The sequence below is a fragment of the Sphaerodactylus townsendi genome, linkage group LG11 (genome assembly GCF_021028975.2).
Source record: "Sphaerodactylus townsendi isolate TG3544 linkage group LG11, MPM_Stown_v2.3, whole genome shotgun sequence".
NCBI classification, from domain to species: Eukaryota; Metazoa; Chordata; class Lepidosauria; order Squamata; family Sphaerodactylidae; genus Sphaerodactylus; species Sphaerodactylus townsendi.
Window position 1 is genome coordinate 29,867,164 of NC_059435.1, and position 23,474 is coordinate 29,890,637.

Below are 23,474 nucleotides of genomic sequence, written 5' to 3' on the forward strand. Positions count from 1 at the left end.
TCAACACATCTTTCTTTCCCTTTCGAAATTAATTCGGAAGTGTTACAAATAATTTGAAAGTGCTACTAATAATTAATAATTATTAATAACAATTATGATACCAATAATTTTAAAACAATGAAGAAAATGAAATGAAGTAACAGTTCTTGAATCTACTCATAATCATAAAGGTTGCCTTAAGGAAACACAAATAAAATTCCAGTAAGAAGTAAAACTCCATTAAAGCTAAAGTAAGAAATGTAGAATCAGAAAGACAAAACTCACAGGTAAGCCCCTTATTCCAGGCAGTCCAGGTGGGCCATTTTCTCCGGGATCACCATGTTCACCCTTTCATGGTATGAGAGAGAAATTAGCTGCCAAACACCATAAGGTACTGCTGATCAGTTTTACTGGTTAGGTGTGATAACTGAGGGATACATACAGCCTCCTATATACCTTCCCCTCAGGTGTTCTACAGGTAGATAGTGTATAGACTTTGGGTTCACTGCTATAAGTTAAGTTTTTGTGGTATACAAGGAGACTGTTGAGATCACTGAAGTTGGGTTACTATATAAGCAACTAAGAATGTTTATTTATTTACAGGTTGGTTTTAAAGGAGCGAACCAGCAGCACAGGTCTTCAGGTAGACAAAGTGGAAACCTGACTGAGGCACAAAAATTTAAACTGGTTATGACTTCAGAGAGAAGTTAGACTTTTCTACCATGCTTTCAGGCACAAACAGATTGTTATTGACTAACCACAAAGTTGGATCCTCCTTCACACACAGGATTCCACCCCACCAGCCTGCCCCTTTTCCAGAGTCAGACTACATTGTACAAGGTCTGCACATCATCAGAGACAGTCCTAACTATCGAGCACTCTCTTTTCTCTTAGGGACAGAGCTAAACACAATACCAAGGAGAGCTACCCTTCTCCCTGTCTGCTCTTTTCCTTAGCTGGACCTGAGCTGTCAGTGCTTTCTCCTTGAGGCAGGCAATATTTTTTACCTTAAGCCAGACATCTTCAGATGCTTTGTCAAAAACACAACGGGGTTTGTTGAAATCAGGAATGCTTACCATTGGTCCCCTGTGTCCTGGGTTCCCTTGAGAGCCACTTTCTCCCATGATTCCTGGGTTACCCTCCAATCAGAAACATATATTGAAAGTTGCATTAACAAAAACCAGCTCTTCAAAGTACACATCTTTCGTTTTGTATTTCACTTCTAATAGGTTTTTTGACCATGAAAATCACTGGCAAGCAATCAAATAGATTTTATGGTTCACCTATCAGTTTATCCAAAATTCCAGTAATCTGTAAATTATGGCTACAAAGAAGATTCTAACAAATGGAAGTGAAGTCATGTCCATGACACATCTCATGGAAAAACTCCTACAAAATGAAGGTCCACAATGGTGAGAAGTGCTTTTGATGACTTGCCCAGGACCAAAACATTTCAGAGGAACAGCATTTCTGGAGTTAAAGGTTCAGTGGGACCACTACAGTCTCAGGAAAGGATAAATGGGGAACTGCAATCTGTTTGAAACCAACATTGTTTGTTTGTTTACTTTAGAGTCCACCTTTTTCACTTGGACTCAAGGTGGATTACAAAGAGTGAGTCAGTACATTTGACAGGACAGGATATTCAATGAACAATGCAATAGAAATTAGAGGTTCAAACCAACCGTAAGTCTAAAAACAAAACTGAAGCAAAGCATAAGCATTAATATGACACATCACATCACATAGTAGGATCCTAGTTTCAGGAAGCTAATTAGAAACAAAATTTTAAAAAATCTAACAAGGGCAGATTAAATAAACACAGAATTAGCAGAATGCAATTTTGTTAAATTATGATATTGTGTTACTTTTCGCTAATCCTTATGTTTCTTGCCGTTCAAAGTATTCCCTGATACTTTCTGAACTGGTATACAGACACTGGTTGTCATGCAAGCTGCCCCATGAAATCTGAACTAGAGAAAAATATCAAGGATGAAAAACAAGCTAAATCAGTCCACAGTTTGTATGTGATCATTGTTCATGGGGAAAGGAACAGGAAGATTGCCTATTATAGAGCAGCCTGTATTGGATGAAATGCATATTCCAGTCAAAACAAAATTATCATCCAGTTTCTATTACACATTTATATGTGCATACAATAGTGCAAGAAGTTCAAGGGATTTTTTTCAAGAACACTCTGTGTATGAAAATTAAAAACCCATATGTTTGAAGGCAAAGGAAATGTGAGGAACTGTCAACGTAGACTACAAAGCTACAGATGTAACATGAGTATAATCAAGGTGTTCATGCAAAAAAAATTCAGGAATTTAAATTAAGGGAGCAGATTTAAATACAAAAGCCATGACAGTATAGTAAAAAATTAGCTGAAATACAAAAAGGCAGACAGATTTCCTGCTGGATATCATAGAGCTGGACCAGGAAAATTGATTTCAAGGCCAAGTTCTGGATATAAGTTTTTGTATCCTTATGTAAGCCTTGTAAAAATATTTATTTATTATTAAAAGTATGTTGCATATTTTTACCTGCATAGTTTGGAAACATTGCCCTATGGAGCGAGGGGCTTTCTACAGAGGATGAAGGGCAAATGGTGGCCTGGCAACAAGACAGGAGTAGTGTGGGGGGGTGAACTTCCAGAGGGAGAAAGGACAGAGAAATTTCTAAAAATGTTCCTGGGAAAACACACCATGGAAGAAGAAGAACAAGAAGAACAAGAACAAGAAGAACAAGAAGAACAAGAAGAACAAGAACAAGGAGGAGGAGGAGGAGGAGGAGGAGGAGGAGGAAGAAGAAGAAGAAGAAGAAGAAGAAGAAGAAGAAGAAGAAGAAGAAGAAGAAGAAGAAGAAGAAGAAGAAGAAGAAGAAGAAGAAGAAGAAGAAGAAGAAGAATTGGATTTATATTCCCCCCTTTCTCTCCTGTAGGAGACTCAAAGGGGCTTACAAACTCCTTTCCCTTCCCCCCCTCACAACAAACACCCTGTGAGGTAGGTGGGGCTGAGAGAACTCAGAAGAACTGTGACTAGCCCAAAGTCATCCAGCTGGCATGTGTTAGAGTGCACAAGCTAATCTGAATTCCCCAGATAAGCCTCCACAGCTCAGGCGGCAGAGTGCAGAATCAAACCCGGTTCCTCCAGATTAGAGTACACCTGCTCTTAACCACTGCACTGCTGGAGATGGAGAAAGGCAGTTACCAGAGGATTGGCTGTCCTCTGGAGTGAACTATCTGACCTGAGAGAGTGTGGCTTCTCAGTGATTATGAGGAAAAGTGGCTAGAAGACACACACTCTCTCTCTCTCCCTAAATTGGGACTGCCATTATAATTTGTATACTGTTCATTAAATTTCCCAATCCAATCTTATTATTTCCCGTACCTTTTATTTGTTTAAGTGTCTTCAGGTTTTGAGTGGGACAGCCACAATCCTGTTACCATTAACCTGGCTGTTTTAAGGCTAAAAGGGTTACACTGAATAACTGCAAAATTATACTATTCTCTTTTTGCTTTTGAAGAACCAAAGATCAATTTAGAAAGGTTTGTTGAGGACATTTAATTTAGAACCTACTTGGATGCCTGATAGACCTTGTGCTCCTGGTAGTCCTGGTACACCTGGTTCACCTGGGGCACCCTGGTGACAAAATACAGTAGAACAGATGTTTTGGCAGGAAGCAGGACAGACCTTAGTTTTTCGCTCAACCGTGGTTTATTCTCACAACAATTCCCAACAAGCTCAATTCCCCACCCTTCAAGGGCAAGGGGGTGACGTTTGCTGGTCACCCACAGAAAGGAGCTAGTGGGGTGTGAGCTTGCCCAGGAAGGCAGTGGGAGGGCTCATACAGTGGGAGGGCTCATACAGAGGAGGGCTTATAAAGCACAAACATGCCCTCTGTCTTCCTGTTCATCCCAACTTTAATTAAGATGAGGATTGCATAATGATTTCTTGGGCAAGCTCAAGCTACTGTCCACCACTAAAAAGAAAAGATCATTTGTATCTTTACTAGCAGGAATGACAAGATAAAAGGTAGACACCACTGGGGTACCTACTATACACATTCATAGTAGAGAGCAGAATCCAGAACTAATGAGTGCCATCAGTACTTGCACCCATAGCAGGTACCATTCAGCAGCCTTGCTTGATCTTGTGAGATCTCCCTCATGTCTCCATTGCCACCTTATGTTCTTCATTAACAGCCATTAATTCCTTTGCCCCTTCAATGGTGCTCAATAGCAGTGACTAGAGACCTCCCAGTGAAACCTCACAGGTTATGTTCCTGATTGACACCTGGATCATGAAATGTAAATAAATATCTACTAAAGAATTCAGTTTCAGCAACCTACTACAAACCACCATAAACATGGGTACGCCATGAACTGTGTTTCTATGTGTTTCTATATAGAACCTGTTTCTATACAGGTTCTATGTAACATTAAAAACTACTATCCCACATAGCTTGTGGAGTACCTGTGGGCCTTGCAGGCCAGGTTCACCAATATGACCTGGTCCCCCATCTTCTCCTGGTAAACCCTGCCAAAATATACAACATGAAATACTAAAGAGAATGAACAATTCCAAACATTTGCAAACTCTATTAAAATAAGCTTATCTGATTAGTGCCTAGTTGTAATCTGTAATCAGTTACTAGCTCTAAAAAATATTGAGACCATAATTCGCTTGCTACTTTGTCATCACCCACAGTTTCTTTTGGGCACAGGCTTTTGGGCAGTTTGTGTTTTCATGTGCCCACATATTCATAGTCAGCTGGAGAACAACACTTTCACAGTTCTTATTCTGCAACACCAATTCTCTGCTGGAGAATGCTGAGATATAGTGATAATTATCATCATCATCTGGATGGACAAGGGAAGAAACCCTTGAGAGATTCCAGCAAAATACCATCAACTTCTGCCTACAGATCTCAGCCTGTAACAGACCATGGAGCAGGTTTTCCACAACCCTCCTCAGAAATAATCCTACCAACCACCTCAAAAACCCTTATCAAGGCATACCCCTCATCACTAGGATATAGTGACACTGAGTCTCAGACTCTGGGTCTCATATCAGCGGGACTAATTCCTCTGATAGCAAGTGAATACTGACCTTTAAGCCATGAGGACCTCTGAGGCCACTGGGACCCTAAGTATGGGGAATAAAATAATTATGACATTCTGAACTGGAACGAACAATAACACTTTAAACCATATGTCTATGTGAAATGGTATACACTGCTGCCCTATGAGGCACTCGAGAATTTAATCAGCAGCTCTAGTTTAAGTGACAAGATATCCATTACTTCTATTCTTGCAGGCCTTTTTATCTATCAGACCTATATTTTTAAGAAACTAGTCAAAATGCTTGCCATTTTGAAACATGTTCATAACATGCTCATAACATGCTTGGAACTTGTTTATTGAAAGAAAGGAGAAGCAGCACCCTACCTCCTCAGCTTAGGAAAGAGGGCAGTCCCCTGATGCTTCTGCCAAGTGAGCAATTAAAGGTCTGAAGAGGTGCCATAAGCAGCAGTTTTTTTGACAAATGAACAAAGCACTCCTGAGCAGCGTTACACCCTTTGAAGCCTGTTCTCTTTAACTGATTTAGAAGGGTGTAACTCTATTTAGGATTGAAGTAGTAATCTAGCAAAGAAACATTTTGTCACAGATCTAACTTTACTTTCTTGCCTAGAAATTAAATAATCTTTGTCTAATGTTGGTTTTTTAAAAAAAAAATCAAGGACAAAGCCTTAACCAAAGAAGAGATGAGTATGACAGTGAGAGGCATGGGGGGGGGATGGTGCCCGGGGCAGCACCTGCTCCGGGTGCCCCCCCCCCGCCCCACTTATTTGTTCCAGTGGTGGCCCAGCCAGGCTGCTCCTTCGGCCAGTGGAGGCTCCTGGTGGGATGGGGCTGAAGGGAGGGGTATGGGGGTGATTCTCCACCACCCCCCACATGACCTGCTGGCATGCACCCAGGGACATGTGACCATACATGTCCCCGTGAGTACTCCACCTCTGATGACAGTATGAAATCAGCTATAACATTGGCTTCTCTTTCACTCACACGTGCTCAGTTTTTCTCTCTAGAATAGTGACTGCTCTTACATTTGCACCTTGCTCTCCTGGTCCTCCTGGCCTGCCATCAGCTCCTGGCTCTCCCTGCAATGCACAATAAAAAGGTTCAATTATCATTTGTTTCTTGCCCAGACACCGTCCATAACTAGACTTGTGATAGACTGTAATAGTTGTTATTCAAGATACACGTTCCCATCCATCCAGTATACCTTTTACTTCCTCAGCAGCTTCATTTCAAGCAACACTATGAAAATATAGTAAACTTGCCTGGTCAAGTAACATAAACTTTTCTCCCTTCAGATTATATTGCCAAGTATATTGCTAATTATATTGCCAGATTATATTGGTCCAAGTGATCCAACAGGTCTGCCAGAATCAAATGGATCTATGGAGCACCATGTTTAAATGTTTCTTTCTGTCCAGCATATTCAGACTGCAACCTAATTCACACGTGCCTGTCAAAATACTTTTCAATTCTCTCATTGTTGGTGGTTCATGTATTTAGAGGCATTTTCAGATGTGCTTCTGAGTTTCTCTGTCAATAGATAGCCCTATAGAAATAGGGTTGCTGAGAAACTCCTGAAGATTTGGGGATGGAGCCTGGGGAAAACAGAAATCTCAGTGGGGTATAATGCCCACTCTCTGGGGTAACTGATCTCTGTAGTCAGGAGATGAGCTGTAATTCCAGAGGATCCCAAGGGCCCACATGGAGGCTAGCATCCCTAAAGCATCGACTTACAATCACTTTTCAGTTTTCCTGCACTTTAACAAATGTACATGTGATATCAGTCAGCTGGATCCCGGTTAGTAGCTGTTCTATTATAAACCAACGCAGCTATCCTCTGAAACTGTTTCACTTGCAAAAGCAAACAAAATTCAGCTTCGTAAAATACATGCTTCTTTTACTGGAAATGTTTTTGTCCTGAACAATTTCTAGATGTTTGAATACCCGCCACCCTGGCCTTCCACTTTGACCCAGAGGACCGATGTCATCGTTGTCAATTCCAGGATATCCCTGAAAACAAACAAACAGAGATGATGTGTTTCAGCATCTACTTTGCTACCACAGCTTCAAAAACTCAGATCACGGGGCAGGGGGGAATCAGCATTTATTATCACTCAAATGTGGGCTCACAAAAAAAATTGTAACCTTTCCCCTGAACTGACAAAAGGAAATATAATTGATGATGGACAATTAACTCAAGAAAAAAAATCTGAGTGGGTAGCTTGATGACTGAAGATCGTAGGAGGTCTTAAAAAACATTTTGACATAAAACATTTTTGACATCATATGTTTTAGGAAAATAGTTGCACTCTGAGTTAATGGAACCTCAGAGAGTATCCAGATTCTGGTGATCTCTAGCAACAGGGTGAAATGGTCTCACATGAATGTGCTAGCCTGCCTTTACCAAGTCCATCTAACTGAGCACTATTTACTCTAACAGGCGGCAGTTCTCCATGATCTCAAGCAGACAGAAGTCTTTCCAAAACACATACTATCTGAGATCTTTTAACTAGAATGCATGTGAACTTGAAAGAGAACTACACCTTGGAGTTCAATTAAGCATAAGAATAAAGGAAGAGTCCTGCTGGATCAGATCAGTGGTCCATTTATTCTAGCATCTGGTCTCACACACTGGCCAACCAGTTGCCCCGGAGGACCAACAACAAAACACAAAGCTCTGGGTCTCAGAAGATTACTGCCTGTAAATGAGGAGGCTCTCTGTAGGCTAGCAACCACTGATAGACCTATCCTTTGTGAATCTTTTACAGTCATCTGGCCAAATACAGAGAACTAGAGGGAACTTCTAGGCTTAACAGGCACCATTACTCACATTGTCTCCTCTTAAACCAGACGATCCCCGTTCACTTGGCCTTCCTCTGGGGCCTTTTCTACCCTTCATCAATGAAAAAAGAGAAGTTAATATATTATACAGTGCCTCATATTATCCAGTATAACCAGTAATGGGATTCAGCAGGTTCGCACCACTTTGGCAGAACCGGTTGTTAAAATGGTGCTTGTAAACAACCAGTTGTTAAATTATTTGAATCCCACCACTGAGTATAACCCTTTGCATCCTCCGATTTAATCCCAGAATGATTATAATCCAACATATAAACTTTAGCTTTAGCCAAAGTCATGTAGTTGTTGACAGTGACGGACTCTAATAGGGTTCAATCCATTCCTCCACATGGAGCCTGCTGGGTGATCTTGGGCTAGTCAGAGGTGGATTTCACACAGGGCAATAAAATGGGTGTAGTGAGCAATACAAACCAGGGGGGGGGCGGCTTCACTCAGGTTCCATCCCCAAAACGAGTCTGCCCCGTTTCATTTCCCTCATCCCAGGATTTTTGAAAATCGCTAAACCTGTGAACCTTTTGTGAAATCCCAGGTTGGAGCTGCTCCTGCACTAATAGCCAGGCAGGACGTGCTTTATTTCCCTCCATTCCACCCATTCACTGTATGTTCTGTGCCCTCTACTGTCAAGGAGAATTTGCCCGCCTGCCATTTTGTGCAGGTTGCCCAGCAAGTGATGGGCAGATTTTCTGAGGGCCTCACAAGGTACAAAGTCCTCTGCACATGTTTTCTCCCCATGGCAGTGAGTAGGACTGATCTACAGCGACACCTTCATTATTGACCTGCCATTGCAGGAAGGTCCCTTTTCCTTTTCTTTTTCTTCGTTATTTTGTGTGTTGCACATGCACAGCTATGCCAGTACAGCTGATCATATTGTGGAATGATCGGCATGGCTGTGGGGGTTCATTTCTGTATGTGTTGCAGGAAATAAAAAAAAGAAGTGTCTCCATGCAAAGGCGCGAAAGCAACCCAGATTGTTTGCATGGGCTCCAGTTGCTGCCCAAACAGTACATATGTGAAAAAGGAAAACATATAACAACTGCAACACATCATACATTTGCTGTGCAGAATCCACCAGTGTTCTTTCAGAACTCTCTCAGCCTTACCTGCCTCACAGGATGCCTGCTGCGAGGAGGAGGGAAGGTGATTGTAAGCCACTTTGAGACTCCTTATGGTAAAAAGTGGGGTATAAAAACCAACTATTGTTGTTATTGTTGTTGTTATTGATTTCCAAGGAAATCAAAACAACAACATGCTGAACTTTCTGCCGGATTGTTACAAATGTGTTTGATAGCCTGAGAGAAAGACTGGGCAGGTTCAGCCAGGTCTTATATGTAAATGACATATCTATCCAGTTCAAATCTTAATCAAGAAGAAATTCAAAGCAGTTTCTGAAGGATCAGAGATGTGACTTATAGGTATGAAGATATGGGGGTTTCCACCAAATATTAAAGTAGTGAATCAATTTTACCCTTCGTCCACTGCTGCCTTTGTGTCCAAGAGAACCAGGAGGCCCTCGTTCTCCCTAGATCCCCAAAAGGAAAAAAAAACACGCATCTCAGGATCTTTTTAAAAAGAACAGAATAGGCTTCTTGTAGAAACTCATCTCAGCCTGATCCTCCAAGCCTTTCAGGAGGCAAGAACAAGTGTGTTTCAGGAATACATTTGCAGAATTTTTATGACTCTGCTGCTCTCTCTAAGTGTAAGCAATTTTCAGACATTGTTGAGATTTTAATACTTTAATATTGGCAACTAGGTATTTTGGCTGTTTTAAAGCTTTTTATCGTTTGGTTTTCTTATTCTTCTTTAAAGTTATGCATCTGTTTGAACCTATCATCAAACCTATTTAAAGCATTTATAATCAACACTGCATTTCTGTGTAGACGATACCTCCTCTCCATTTATCCCATCAAGACCGTCATCTCCATTTTCACCCTGTGGAAAGAGTTAAAGAAGGATGTGTATTACAAAGTTCTTTGGAGCACCCTTTGAGATATTGTTTGGGACACATATCGTCTGCTACAAAAGCACACAGAACTTTTTTTTTTGGCTATTGGTGTAACTGTCCAGATCAGTGGTTCTGAACCTTCCTAATGCCACGACTCTTTAATACAGTTCCTCATGTTGTGGTAACCCCCAACCCTAACATTTCTCCATTTTACAGATGGAGAACACTGATGCAGAGAGTCTTAGGTGACCCCTGTGAAAGGGTCATTCGACCCCCAAAGGGGTTGTGACCCACAAGTTGAGAACCACTGGTCCAGATGGTAATATTCCATAGGGGGAAGGGCAATAAGTCAGTCGTAGAACATTTGCTTGGCATGCAAAAGGTCCCAGGTTCAGTTACCAGCATTTCCAAGTAAGAAGGATTATGGAATTGGTGATGTGAAAGAGATCCACTTGAGATTCTGGAGCAAGGCTGCCAGGGGCGCATCTATAGAAAATGTCAGCCAGGGAAAGCACTGAAATTGCCCCACTCAAAAAATTCCAACACGTCTTCCCCATCTTGGAATCAGCTCTCCAGTGGCCAGGTCTACCTGCTGTTAAGAAGTACTGGTAAACCTGGTATTTGTGAAGATCAGGTCTACCCATGACTTTCAACTACGGGTAACCAGCTCTCCAGGGGGCTGGTCTTCCTGCTGTTAAGAGGAATTGATGGCCCTCCCATTGAGTCTTAACGGTGGTAGACCAACCCTCCAAGAAGCCACAGCTTCCTGCTTTGCAAAGGGCAGCCTGGACACCCCGAGGCAAGTAACACCCAGAGTTCACACCCTGGCTTGCCCTACCCTAAATCCGCCACCAGCTGCTGCCAATCAGAGTAGACAATACCAACCTTGATGGAACAATGAGTTGATTCTGTATAAGGCAGTTTCATGTGTTCATTTATGTAACTGCATTTGTCTTATTTGTACGACATGATAATTGTATTTTTAACTTTTTGTGGGGGCTATAAGCTGTGTTGGACCTCTTTCGAAGGGGAGGGGAAGAATGTTAAAATAGTCAGTCAATTAAGTAAGTAAGTAAGTAAATAAATAAATAAATAATAGGAGGCATTCTGCCTGCAAAGTGATGTTACTGGTCAATGCTATTTCAAAACACCAGTAGGACATAGGACAAACCCAATCATTTAAAAGATCACATTTAACCCTATTAATATAATTCAAACTACATTCAAAACATATTATCTAAACCATACTTTCCAGATAATGTTCACTTCTTTTTCTCAAGTTTTAATAGCTAGCTAAAAGAACACTTTTCAGCATGTTGTATGATACCAATTCCATATATCAAAAGACAACATACTTTATTTCCTCGATATCCTCTTGTTCCCTGCAATTTAAAAGAAACATGCAGTGAGTGAATTATGCCTAAAGAAAATATGGAATCAGAATTCAAATATTGATTATCTTTTTGAATAGTTAGTAGGAAGCTGAAAAAAATTATGCTCCACTACCAATGTCTGCAGTACAACAACTACCCACAACAGCTTCTCATCCTAGAGGGATAGCCTAGTTTAGCATAGCTTATCACCTTCATAGAAAAGCTTTTGTGGACTAGAACCTGTGAAACATGCACAGGGAAATAAAGTCCAAAGTTCATCATGCTTCAAGGAAGAACATATTCATGTTGGAAACAGTAAAAGGTTAATACCAGGGAAGCCCCTGCCCACACGCTGGAAATGAAAAAGTAACCAGCATACTAGTCTGGAGATATCTGGAAATAATTACACACAAGACCCTCCACTTGCCTTCTGACCCCATTTGCCAAGGCAACCTGCTTCTCCTCGTTTTCCTTCAAGACCTGATGGACCACGTTCACCCTAATGAAGAAAGAGAGACCAATAAATGACATTTCAGTATTATCAATCCTTAGGGTTATCAATCAGCCCTTGTCCCTCTTCAATACACAATGGAAGATTCACAGCTGTATTTTTTGGTTACTATAGCATTTTATCAGGAACATCTTCATCTGCTGAGCCCACTATGATAAGCAGCCCTAAGTGATAAATTAAAAGTATAGGATCACATAGTAAAATTTCTAACATCACCAAACACTGGGTTGCCAACTCCAGTTTCTAAAACTCCCGGAGACTTGAGGATGGTACCTGGTGAGGTTGGGGTCTGTGAAGGTGAAGCAGCTCGGCAGTGATATCCACCCACTGAAGCTGCCATTTTCTTCAGGGGATCTGATCTCTGTAGTTTATGTCTGTCTGTCTGTCTGTCTGTCTGTCTGTCTGTCTGTCTGTCTGTCTGTCTGTCTGTCTGTGCTCAGGACAGCTCACAACAATCAAATCTTACAAAATTAAATTAACCATTACCCTATCAATATCTCTGCACCCCAACTGATAATCCACAAGAAAGGAAAAGGAGGGGGACCAACAGGAAAAAATAGCCAAGTTAAGTTGGAAATCTTTCCTGCCCTCAACCTGAGGCCTGGCAGTACAGCTCCATCTTAAAGACCATGCAGAACTGAGACATGTCATCAGGCCTAGTTGAACACAGCCAGGCCTTTTTTGGGCCCAGGACCACCAGTCAATTGTTATTTGCAGAACACAGTGTTCAGGGGGGGCATGTACTGGGAGAGGTAGTCCCACAGACATGAAGGCCTGAGACCATTTAGGGCAGGGGTATCCAACTCTGGCCCTCCAGATGTTCATAGACTACGATTCCCATCAGGAGGGCCAGAGTTGGACACTCCTGAGTTTGAGCCTTAAATGTTAATACCAGAACCTTAAACTTGATCCAGTATTCCACTTGGAGCCAGTATAGCTGGTAGAGCACCAGTTGAATATGTGCTCTCCATCATGAGATCCCATATCTGGGGGGGACAAGTACATTGTTGCATGTTCAAAGCACTTCATGTAAATTAATTATACCCTCTTAGCAATAGTCCTGCAAGGCAGGTCAACATTATTATTCCCATATGGCATAGGGGACTGCATGATGGTAGCATGTGGAAGGCCATCATTTGAGCATGTCTGAGGTCCTTTTTGGATTGTGGACTTCCCAGCTCATATTCCAAGTCATGACAGCATTCAAAAGACCTATTCACATTTGGAACGTTCTGTAACTTGTAGCATATGCCTAACAGCAGACGAAAAATCTAGAGCAAACAAAAAAAATCTGGGATGATAGGGTGACAGTCAGGGATGCCAGTTTCCAGGTGGAAAATCATACATGCACACAAATGAAGAAATTATCTGAGGTGAAGAGGAGAAACAAACTGATTGGGCAAAATGGGGAAAGGAACTGGGAAATGGGGCAGAACAAGAGGAGATGAAGAGGAGGGCAAAGGGAACAGAGGATTTCCCCTCCCCAATAAGTGTTCACAGATTCTCTTCCTGGCTAATGATGATTTCCAAGGATACTCTCAGACACCTTTTTTTAGAGGGCCAAGGTATTTTCTGGTCCATCAAACTATGTGATACTTACACTTCCTCCTTCCTCGCCAGGGTGGCCAGGTGATCCTTTGAAGCCAATCCCTCCCTGAAAGGTAAGAAAGGAAGGGGGGGGGAGAGAGAATGAGAAATGTAATTCAGTGAGGTTGTACCTTGCCAGTAACATCTGTAGAATCAGGTGTTGTGAGATATTTTGGTGGCAAAGGAATACCTCCCTCTCACAGTCAATCAGTCATACAAATGTTCCCATATTTTGAAATTAGCTCTGTTCCTGGTAGCCCCAATAACTAGCACTAGGAGCTGTCCTTTCTCCCTCTCTTGTAGACTCTTATTTGTTTATTTATTTGGGAAAATTTTATGGCTTCTCTTCTGGAGAACCTGCCTGAGTCAGTTTACATATTAACATAACAAGTTTGAAAATGGTTAATTTCATTTTATTCTGATCAATAATTTTTTTTAAATTCTGACTGGGTTTTTAAACGCAAGGTTGTAATTTCTAACTTTTAATACTATTAATACTTTTAATACTAACTTTTAATACAATAGTATTAAAAAATTATTGATCAGAATAAAATGAAATTAACCATTTTCAAACTAAAATACACACTATAAAATGATTTTAAAAGATCAACCTGTTAATCCGAAAACTTAGTAAACAAAAATGTGTTGGCCTGGCACCTTAAAGAAAGTAATACAGGTGCCAAATGAGTACTAAAGAAAAGGACATTCCACGTTCTTCTAGACTATGGCATTTCTTCCATCCATCATTTCTTCTGGTTTTTATTTAGGGTTCTTAAATTTTCTGGTTTTATTTAGGGTTCTTAAAATTTATTCCTGGTGTTTGTATATTCAGTCTACTGAAGTTTTCTACTGATTATTATTGTTTTATTGCAACGTTTGTTGCATGCTTCTTCAAGAGGGAAATGCCCATCATAAGGACATTGTTACACCAACGTTCTGTGCCCTCTGGTGGTGGTAGAGGGGAGAGAATTAGCAGCCTTAGTGGCCCTGATTGGGGCAAAAAGATGGGGTATACACTTCATAAATTAAATAAATAGATAAGTGTATCCTGTGTTGCTAAATATATTCTTGTTATGCATGGGTGTTTTCCCCATGGGCAAAATATCCTGGGATAGACCCAGGATCATATATCCCAAGGTGTTTTTATCCCTGTTTCTCCCTTCGCATGGCTGCCCATCAGCACCTTCAGGCTGGGAGAAAGAACTCCAGAGAATTATGCACGACCCCCAGGTTATCTTCATTTTCCATATGAACATTTACGTAGTTTGATACTTTTATGTAGTTTGCATGGATTCCATTTTTCTGACGTTCTGATTGGCTGCAGCTAGGGGGGAGGGGGCGAGGCAGGAGAAATAAACCAGTCCGTCTCCCGTGGTGTTTGCATGGGAGTGGTGCGGGATTTTAAAAGAACTGCCAACATCATTGTTTTTTGAAAGCCGCGGGATAAGGCAAAATAAGGTGGGCCCGATTTAGGTCTGGAAGCCATGCGGAATTCATGGCCAAACCAGGATGGTTCACTTTCTTATCCCAGGATACATTGGCCATGGGGAAAACACCACGGAGACTTATTTGTACCTCTCTATGCATCCAAAGAAATCTGGACTTTCGTCTTGTGGCCTGGATTTCTGTTGCACTTACCAAAGTCCCTTTGAAGCCTGAATTATAAAGGGGAGATTTTCTCCTATAGCCTGCAAACGGGTGTCTAGAAGCAGCATCAATAGTTCATGTCACTGTACATCATTCTTTCTTCCTAACAGGAGGGTTGGGTCAGTTTCCCCCCTCAACCTAGATCTGTGCGTGTACTGCAGTGTCCCTTTGCTCCTTATTCAGGGTCTGAACAGCTTTCTGTGGAAAGCTGTAAAAATAATCATGTGCTTTTCAAATCGCAAAAGTTACCAAGGAAAACAGATTGACTTACACTTAAGGGACACTAGGAAAGAAAGTGGCGTATGCCAATTGAAACTGGACTTTTAATCTTTATTGCATGTTTGCGGTTTGGAGGATTCCATACATTTCTGTCCAATGTGCTCAAGCATTGTGAAAGTAACTTGAGACACCTTAGCAGAACGGTCCTGATCGCTGTGACCTGCTTCCCAGCCAAATATGGCTTCTTGGTGGGGCTTTGTACTGTCAAAAAGAACTCTTCATAGGCTTTTCTTCAGTGGTGCAAAGAATTTTGGAAACATCTACATTTGAAGTGATGTTGTACAAGATGCCCTGTTTATGTGAAGTCAAGCTTCTCTTTGGATTTCTTCCAACCCTGGCTTACAATTAGTTTTGTAGTTGTGCCAAGGCAACATTCTGCATGCCAGGTAACTATTCATCCCAAATGCTTGATTACTATGCCCAGAACCCTCATAGGATGTCTCTTTGAAAAGCAGGTAGGTTTGGTTATATGCACTGCTTTTGCATCTATGCATTCAGCAGCATTCTTACCTTTTCCCTACCCTTCCTATTTGTTCTATATTCAGAAGATGTTTGGAATTGCCTAGCATGGTCACACACAGGAAAGACCCACAGAGATGTCCTGCCTCTTGCAAGACCACAAGGACAGGTAGAACACAAAGGCACAGGGAAAGAAAGAGTCTGAGAAGCTTCCAGCTTAGACGAGGAGAGACATTCTATTCAGTGAAAAGATGCCACACCCACAATCTTGCTCTAGTGCATAAAGAAATATAGCACCTCACCCATACTCAGGCAGTCTGATAGTTCAGTCCTGCTCCAGTCTAACGAAGCCCATTGAAATGAATGAGTTTAGACTGGAATAATCGTGCATAGAATTGCATTATTAGGTGCCTTTACTCCAACAGATGTCACTGCTGATGTGCTGGTAGTATGTGTGCTCCAGTGAATTAGAGCTGCACGTGGACTTCTCTAGTTTAGAAGACATGAGTAGTGGATGTATCCCACACACTGACTTCATTCCTCCTGGGGCATACAATTTGGAAATTGCCACCTTACATAGCATCACCCTTCTATAGTCTTACCTTAATTCCAGGAGGTCCAGAACTACCTCCCCGTCCATCATCCCCAAAGCATTTGCAGCAAACCTTGCAGCATTTGCGCTCTGCAATAGTGTTCTGCAAAACAATGAAATCACCCATTTAAGAACAAAGAAGCACCCTTTCCTTTTCACTGCTTCTTCCATACAGAAACTTACAAGTTGTCTCCACAAGGTGCTTGGAAGTAATAGGTTTCCAATGTTCAAGGGTTCCTGATATCCAAATCCTCTACCAAATTCTGTTTCCTGAAGTTCCTTGTAGTTCTCAACATTTTCCAGGCCAATCATTAAAAGTGCGTCAAGCCCTGCAGGAAGAAGGGGCTACTTGATTTCATTCTCTAACAAACAAAAAGGCTGTAGATAATTTATTTTCTGCATAAATGCCTTTCTCCAGACAGGGTTAGCTTGATGTAATGAAACCTATAAAATGAGGATGTTTCATTACATCACTTCTGGGCTTTCCTTTAGAGAAGAAAGGGGTTCCTCATACCAGGAAATGTTTTCAGGAATTAAACTTGGTAGGCAGCTATACAGACAAACTTATCCTTCGCTTACAAACATGCTTGGTGGTTAATACTTAATATTTTCTGAAATCAAAGAAACTGGATTTTGTTCATCTGTATCACATACTCCTTCAAATCAACAGGTCTTGTCTTGGTTTTTCTTAAATACTTTCCAGAGTAGTTAGATTCTCTAATTTTTCCTTGTGAGCCTCTACGGAATCTTGCATCCGCTCCCTTAAATGAGAGCTAAGTAGATATGCTTTAGTTGTTTCTTAACTGAAATTAAGAAATTATGTTGTCTTGTTCCTGGGACTATAAGTAGTACCTCTGATTCATAAACAATCATAATGGTTGTACAACCATATTCCATGATTTTTCTGGAAACAACACTGTAAAACTATCATAGGAAGTTATGTAGGCATCCCTGTCATCTGTACACTAATCTCATGTTGAATCTGTGAATTTAATATACATTATACATAAAACAAAACGTAGCCACTTTGAACACTGATTAAACAGAAAGATAAGACTTGAAAAATCAGTATAACAATTACCAACTTGAGATTGCTGCATTTACTAACAGAGGTTGTGGGGATGTGAGAAAATAATGAATAGGAGAAAAATAAACCAGGGAGACTGTTCTATTCCTTCTCTTCCCTGCAAATAAATGCAATGTGACTTCAGAAACATGGGGAGTGATGCTATTGAATGTCCATATACCTTTTTTGCGAAGAGAGTTTGCAGCTGCCTTGAGGTTTTGTAAACTGTCATCTGGTCCATCTGTAAAGATTGTGAGGACCTGTGATGAAACATTTGTAGTGAGAACGGGATAAAATACATGTCTGACAAAACAACACATCAACCAAACCACAGTACAGTGCCTTATTGGACACTTTCTCAAACCATTCAGAGCTGCACTGCGTATTATACTCATCCCATAGAAGGTAACCATACTTAAACCAGGTTTGTACTGCACTGCAGAGACTTCTGGAGGCTTTTTCAGGGACAAATACACAAATTTTGAGGGCATAGCGCTTATATTACCTATCTTTGGCACCTTACCCTTCCACTCCTTATGAAAACTAAAAGAGAGATAATATAAGAATAGAGAAAGAAAGCAGCCCACTGGTCCTTTTCAGATTTAGGTATATGTTTTTAAAACATGGATCTAAACTGAGGCTGCCAATTTTTCATTGGATCTAAACTGAAACCGGATCTAAACTGAGGCTGCCAATTTTTCATCTTCTGCCATCTCGGTCGGGCCCACTGTTGATTCCACCTGGGCCCGCCTGTTCTCTCCCCCTCTTCCTTTTCTTTATTATTTATCTTATCCCTCTCCTTTAGCCTTGGGATTGGGCGCCTGTTTTAAATTGTTTTAAACTGTTTTAAACTGTTTAGACTGTCTACACGGTTTGAACCGTTTGAAGTGTTTGAACAGTTATATTGTTATACTGTTGAGCTGTTTTAAATTATGTATGATTGCTGCTGGAATTTTAAATGTGTTAAGTTATACTGTTTTGAGCTGCTGTTGGAAAACAGCCATGTTGGGAGCCGCCTCGAGCCCCTCTGGGGAAGAGGCGGCCTAAAAGTCTAAAATATAAATAAAATAAATAAAATAAATAAATAAAACCGTGTGCTGTGGTTGGACTTAGAGGAAGAGTGGCCCAGACTATTCCACTTGTGAGGCCCCCTTCCTAATTCTCCACCGTCATGACTAGAGAAAGATGGAAGAGTATTTTAAAACTGAATAAAGCTGAGAATGATGATGGTTGTTCAAAATTCCACAAGTCACAATTCCTCCTCTAAAGGGCGAAGATAAGATATATAAAAACATACGAGATTGTTAAATACTGTGGTGATTGAAAAAAATGGATACATGTTAAAATTAACACTTTGAAAAACTTTTACCGTAACCAAACTTTGTAAACATTTGTGAAATAAGCAGGAATTTTTAGAAAAATTAAATTGTACTTTTACTGTTATATCCTTTTAAAAAGCCTTGAGCAACTTTTATCGCCTGGGGAGTGTTAATAAGATGATCACAATTACCTGACAATGACAATGTGACACTTTTAAATCTCAGTTTATGCTATAATTAAACAATTTTAGAATACATGGCAAGAAATTAAGACACTACAGTAATTAACGGGACTCTTAGCTGATCCCCTGATCAGCTATTTTATTTATTTATTTATTATATTTATATACCGCCCTCCCCAAAGGCTATGATTAACAAGTGGCTGCAAACTTTTTTGGCAGCTGTTTCAGTTGCTCAGTGCAATCTGAACATATTCCTTATCAGCTCATAGTGTGATTGTGTCAAACAATAGAAGTTCATCTGTTGAACAGGTTAATTGAGAAAATATAATCTAGTTAGAGTTTTTTGCATTATTAAGGATATGCTATCAATGCACAAAGTAGTAACAGCCTTGCACATTTGCTCTGAGTCAGCCCACAGTTTAGGGTATATCCAAAGCACACCACCTTCCCCACCATAGTGCCATACTGTGCCAAGTCTGGCTGAGAGATTCACAGAATGGGAGCCAGGTAGCTGCAGTTGTTACATTACAGTTCATTGCTAGGCAGAAGATTCAGGCAAGTGACTGTCCCTGCCTGAAGGGAGACAAGGAGGCTGTGTTTGCAACAGTGGTCCATTAGGTAAAGGAACTCAACAAAACTGGAAAGGCCATAATAGTAATACTAGGGCAGGTTCTTTGCAGGCTGTTTTACCAATTCCATTCCAACCTCGTCTTCACACAGTTGTTGGTACAAGACAGACGTTCCCGGGCAGCTTGGTTGCTATTTGAGATGGAAATCTAGCAAATTCCTCTTTCCTTGAAGCAACTGTAACTCTTCCCATGGAAAGTGAAGGATCATGACATTATTTGACATTATGGAAAATTATTTTGCAACGGATCATGACTCACCATGCCTGGAACAAAACAGGTAATGACTTAAAACTGTTTCCAACTATGTTCTCATTGCGTGTGTGTAAAGTGCCATCAAGTTGCACGCGACCTACAGTGACCCCAGTGGGGTTTTCAAGGCAAGTGATTTGCCATTTCCTTCCTCTGCAGAGCCTTCCTTGGAGATCTCCCTTCCAAGTACCAACCCAGCTTAGCTCCCCAGATCTGACAAGATCAGGCTATTCTATAACTTTCCACATCCCATGTTCTCATTACCTGAAACCTTTTCCATCATACAAAAAAAGCAGATGTTTACCTTCACTTTAGTGGAAGCCTCACTGAAAGATCTGTCCCAAAAGGCCTCTATGAAGCTTCTATTCAAGTAAGTGTTCATTGTGGTTTGCACATCCAAGAATTTCTGAATTATCTCTTCATCAAACATTTCAAAGTCAGAGTCGAACAAGGATAGACCATTTCCAGCAAACACTTGGAACCTAAACTTGATTTTCATGGGGGGCTGAACGGGGCAACTGATATTGATCATAGAAGCCATTGCAGGAACTAGCCTGAGCAGTTGGGTTTGCATTGTCTGCTTCAGGCGCATTGTTGATGCACGCCTGGAACTATCAACTGCCACAGAAATGTCAATGTCACAATCTGTGAAAAAGCAAAAGAATCCATGTAATTATATTGCCAGTAATATTTCATTGCAATCTTCCCAACTGACCCTTGGTGTACGAATGACACACTCAGAATTCAAAATTAGAAACTGCAACCAGTGGATCTGTGTATTTGGCATATATTAAATCACAACACTACAGTAGTCATTTCAGGGACTCATCCTGTGCCTTACTGCCATTGACCTGAGTTGTTAGTAACAGTTGAACTAACCACAATCTCTTTCATCAAAAGAAGAACTGTTGTTAAATTCCAGTGGAGCAGACGTTGAGAGCAGAGCATATAATGAGGTACTTTAGATTGCCAAAACCTTCAAAAAGCAAGACCAAGGTCAACCTAGCACCACCCCTGCATGTACAGAATCCACTGTCAAAGCACTTTGCAACTGGATTTTATGGCATGAAACAGCAAAATCCATTTGCAAATGATTGCTCAGGTGGATTGAAAGTGCATTTTTCGGAATGTGGGAAATCTCATTGACTTTGTGAATCATCACCCAACAGTGAAAACCAAACTGAACATGCCTCTGTTCGGAGTACGGCCACTCAAGAGTGCGGCCACCCCCACTCAGCTTTTCCTGATTGAAGCTACGCTGCTGTTATCAACATTTAAAAAGTAGAAGCCATATCAATTTCCCTTTAAAATGCCAATATTATTACAGGACACTCAGTTTCAATCAGCAACACTAAGCAGGCCCTGAAGAGTGAAACGCTGTCTCCCCCACCCCCACCCCTCACTCTCCTGATCTGACTCAGAGTAGCACATGCCCTTCACAAATGAGCAGAGATCCAGCAAACTCTAGCACATCTGTTTGTGGCTTTACAAAAGCATCTGTCAATCAAGCAACACTCAACTGGCCTTTGCCTAGATGTTTCCATACTATCGAATCATAGTTGGAGCTGATTTGAAATAAATTCAAAAAGAAAACATTACTTAAGATTTGGACTGTTCAATCACTGGAGGAAGTGCAGCGGAGGGGGGAGAGTTTGTCATTCCCTATTTGTCTTCTTAAAAGCACATAAAAGGTTTCTGTTCTAGCAAGCAAGTCCTGGTTCCAGAAGTTGTCTTGGCCACCACTGCTCATATTTCCATGCTTCAGCTTCTCCAAAAACATAGAAATCACCATATGAAGAAAGTATCTTAAACAGCATATCAAACAGCATCACTGACATGTCCAAACTTTTGGTGTACCTAAAACAGCTCTTGGTGTTTATAAACATGCCGAGTCTGTATAAACACACATATATGTTTACATTAAATCCTCATGGCTGTTGTTATTTTTAAAGACTACACTATGCTGAACTAGCATATGTTTAAAATAACTGTATCCTGTCTATTGCCACATCTTTCATGGACTCTTTACATCAGAGCACCCCAGCACTGGTACCTTCCAATACCTTCCCTGTTGTCTGCCAACTGTTTACAGAAAAAGAGAGGTGATAAGTTGGAAGTCTGTTTGGTAGGATCTCCAGTCAGCCACTGGATATCTGATTGGCTGTACAGATTTTAAAAAATTCTTCGGAAACTATAGCTGCTGCCATCATGGCACAAGGATCTTCACTGCATGACTAATGGGGAGCTATGTGTATGAAAGAAAATATTTTTAAACAATATATTTTAAAGGCATTGTGTTAAGCAGAGCTTTGATCTGAAATGTTGAAGTTATTATTAGAGTTATGCATAATCTCACTCCCTGACATTTTTGATGGCTCCATGTGCCGAGGCAGCCATTTTGAAGTTGACTCTGCCTCCTGTGGCAGCAATTTTGTGGCTGCACCCACCAATCTGTGTAAAATTCCAAAGGTATCCACATGTTCAAAAAGATTGGGGAGCCCTGCTTTACATTCACATATAAGAAGCTCATAACTTTTGTGTATGCATGAACAATCGATCTGGGTGGAAGAACATCAAAGCATGGAAAGAAAAGACCTTAATCTATATATATATAAATCTATCAGTGTGTTTTTCTGCTGACAGGTAATCTCCCAAACTATTGGACCAATTTCTTTGAAATTTTCACACAACGTCGCATTTGCGTGCAGCCAGGTTTCCATACTGTTTCCACACCTCCTGTTGTGTACATGTCACAACTGTGCCAGTTATTTTGTACATGCCACACCTGTGACAGTTGGAACCACAGTTCTGTTCCGCAACAGCGCCATCTGCTGGCCGTCAAAGTAAAACCCTCTGATACAAGGGAACCAACCATGCCTTCCTTGAAAACCACTGCCTTATGGAGTGAAAGGAATGGGGCCCGCCATCTGGACATGACCCACCCACCCTAGCAGAGGAAGGGGAAGGTGAGGGAGGGTCCGGGGGTTTGCTGGACCAAACGCTCTGAAATTTGAACACAACGTAGCTCATGCCTCCCAGCATGTTTTACACTAGATAATTCGCCTGCAAGGGAAGGGAGTGAAAGGGACAGGATCAGCCACCTGCACATGGCCCACACACCCTAGCAGAGGAAGGGGAACATTAGGGAGGGACCAGCCGGGTTGCCATGCAAGGGAATGGGAGAGTGGGAGGGGAGCGAGGGGCCCCTTGCCCCTCCCCTCCCTTGCAAGCATTGTGCAATGACACATGTTCAAGCCGTTCGCTTCCCCTTTTCTTTCTTTTCCACTTCACCAGACTCAGCCACAGCAACGCATGGCCGGGCCCGCTAGTAATTCTATAAAAACTGATCATGTTTCTGTAAAGCAGTAGATTGGGAAGGGGAACAAATTAAGAAGAGGGAAAGAATGACTTTGGCCCCTTACGCACAATTTTTGAAAGTGGATTTTGCTAATCAGCACAGTTAAATCCAGCTTCAAAGTGCATTTAAAGTGGATTGAACGTGCATTATTCTGCATGTGCGGAAGGAGCCATAGAATAATCAAATTGGTTTAGAAAAATAGTCTTGCTATCTGACATGATCATCTCTGAACATTCCTTTACTTCCATGTACAGTTATACAAAAATGCCCTTGGTATGTTATTTATTCATCTGGGAATTTAAAACATTTCTATGCCAACTTTTTACCCAAAGATGAAACATATAAGCACACATAATTCCAAAT

General features: G+C 41.1%; 1 protein-coding gene across 1 annotated transcript in view; it reads right to left on the reverse strand.

Annotated features, from left to right (window-relative positions):
- Positions 1–23,474, reverse strand: part of LOC125440610 (collagen alpha-6(VI) chain-like) — a 77,413-nt gene that overhangs the window by 27,323 nt on the left and 26,616 nt on the right. The window contains exons 10-24 of the mRNA XM_048510474.1: positions 20,058–20,398; positions 17,556–17,634; positions 16,492–16,637; positions 16,319–16,411; positions 13,345–13,398; positions 11,661–11,732; positions 11,216–11,242; positions 9,803–9,847; positions 9,384–9,437; positions 7,890–7,952; positions 7,004–7,069; positions 6,085–6,138; positions 4,452–4,514; positions 1,056–1,118; positions 265–327 (exon numbers count right to left, since the gene is read on the reverse strand). Of these exons, the coding sequence (XP_048366431.1) occupies positions 265–327; positions 1,056–1,118; positions 4,452–4,514; positions 6,085–6,138; positions 7,004–7,069; positions 7,890–7,952; positions 9,384–9,437; positions 9,803–9,847; positions 11,216–11,242; positions 11,661–11,732; positions 13,345–13,398; positions 16,319–16,411; positions 16,492–16,637; positions 17,556–17,634; positions 20,058–20,398 (1,283 nt within the window). The remainder of the gene's footprint in view (positions 1–264; positions 328–1,055; positions 1,119–4,451; positions 4,515–6,084; positions 6,139–7,003; positions 7,070–7,889; positions 7,953–9,383; positions 9,438–9,802; positions 9,848–11,215; positions 11,243–11,660; positions 11,733–13,344; positions 13,399–16,318; positions 16,412–16,491; positions 16,638–17,555; positions 17,635–20,057; positions 20,399–23,474) is intronic.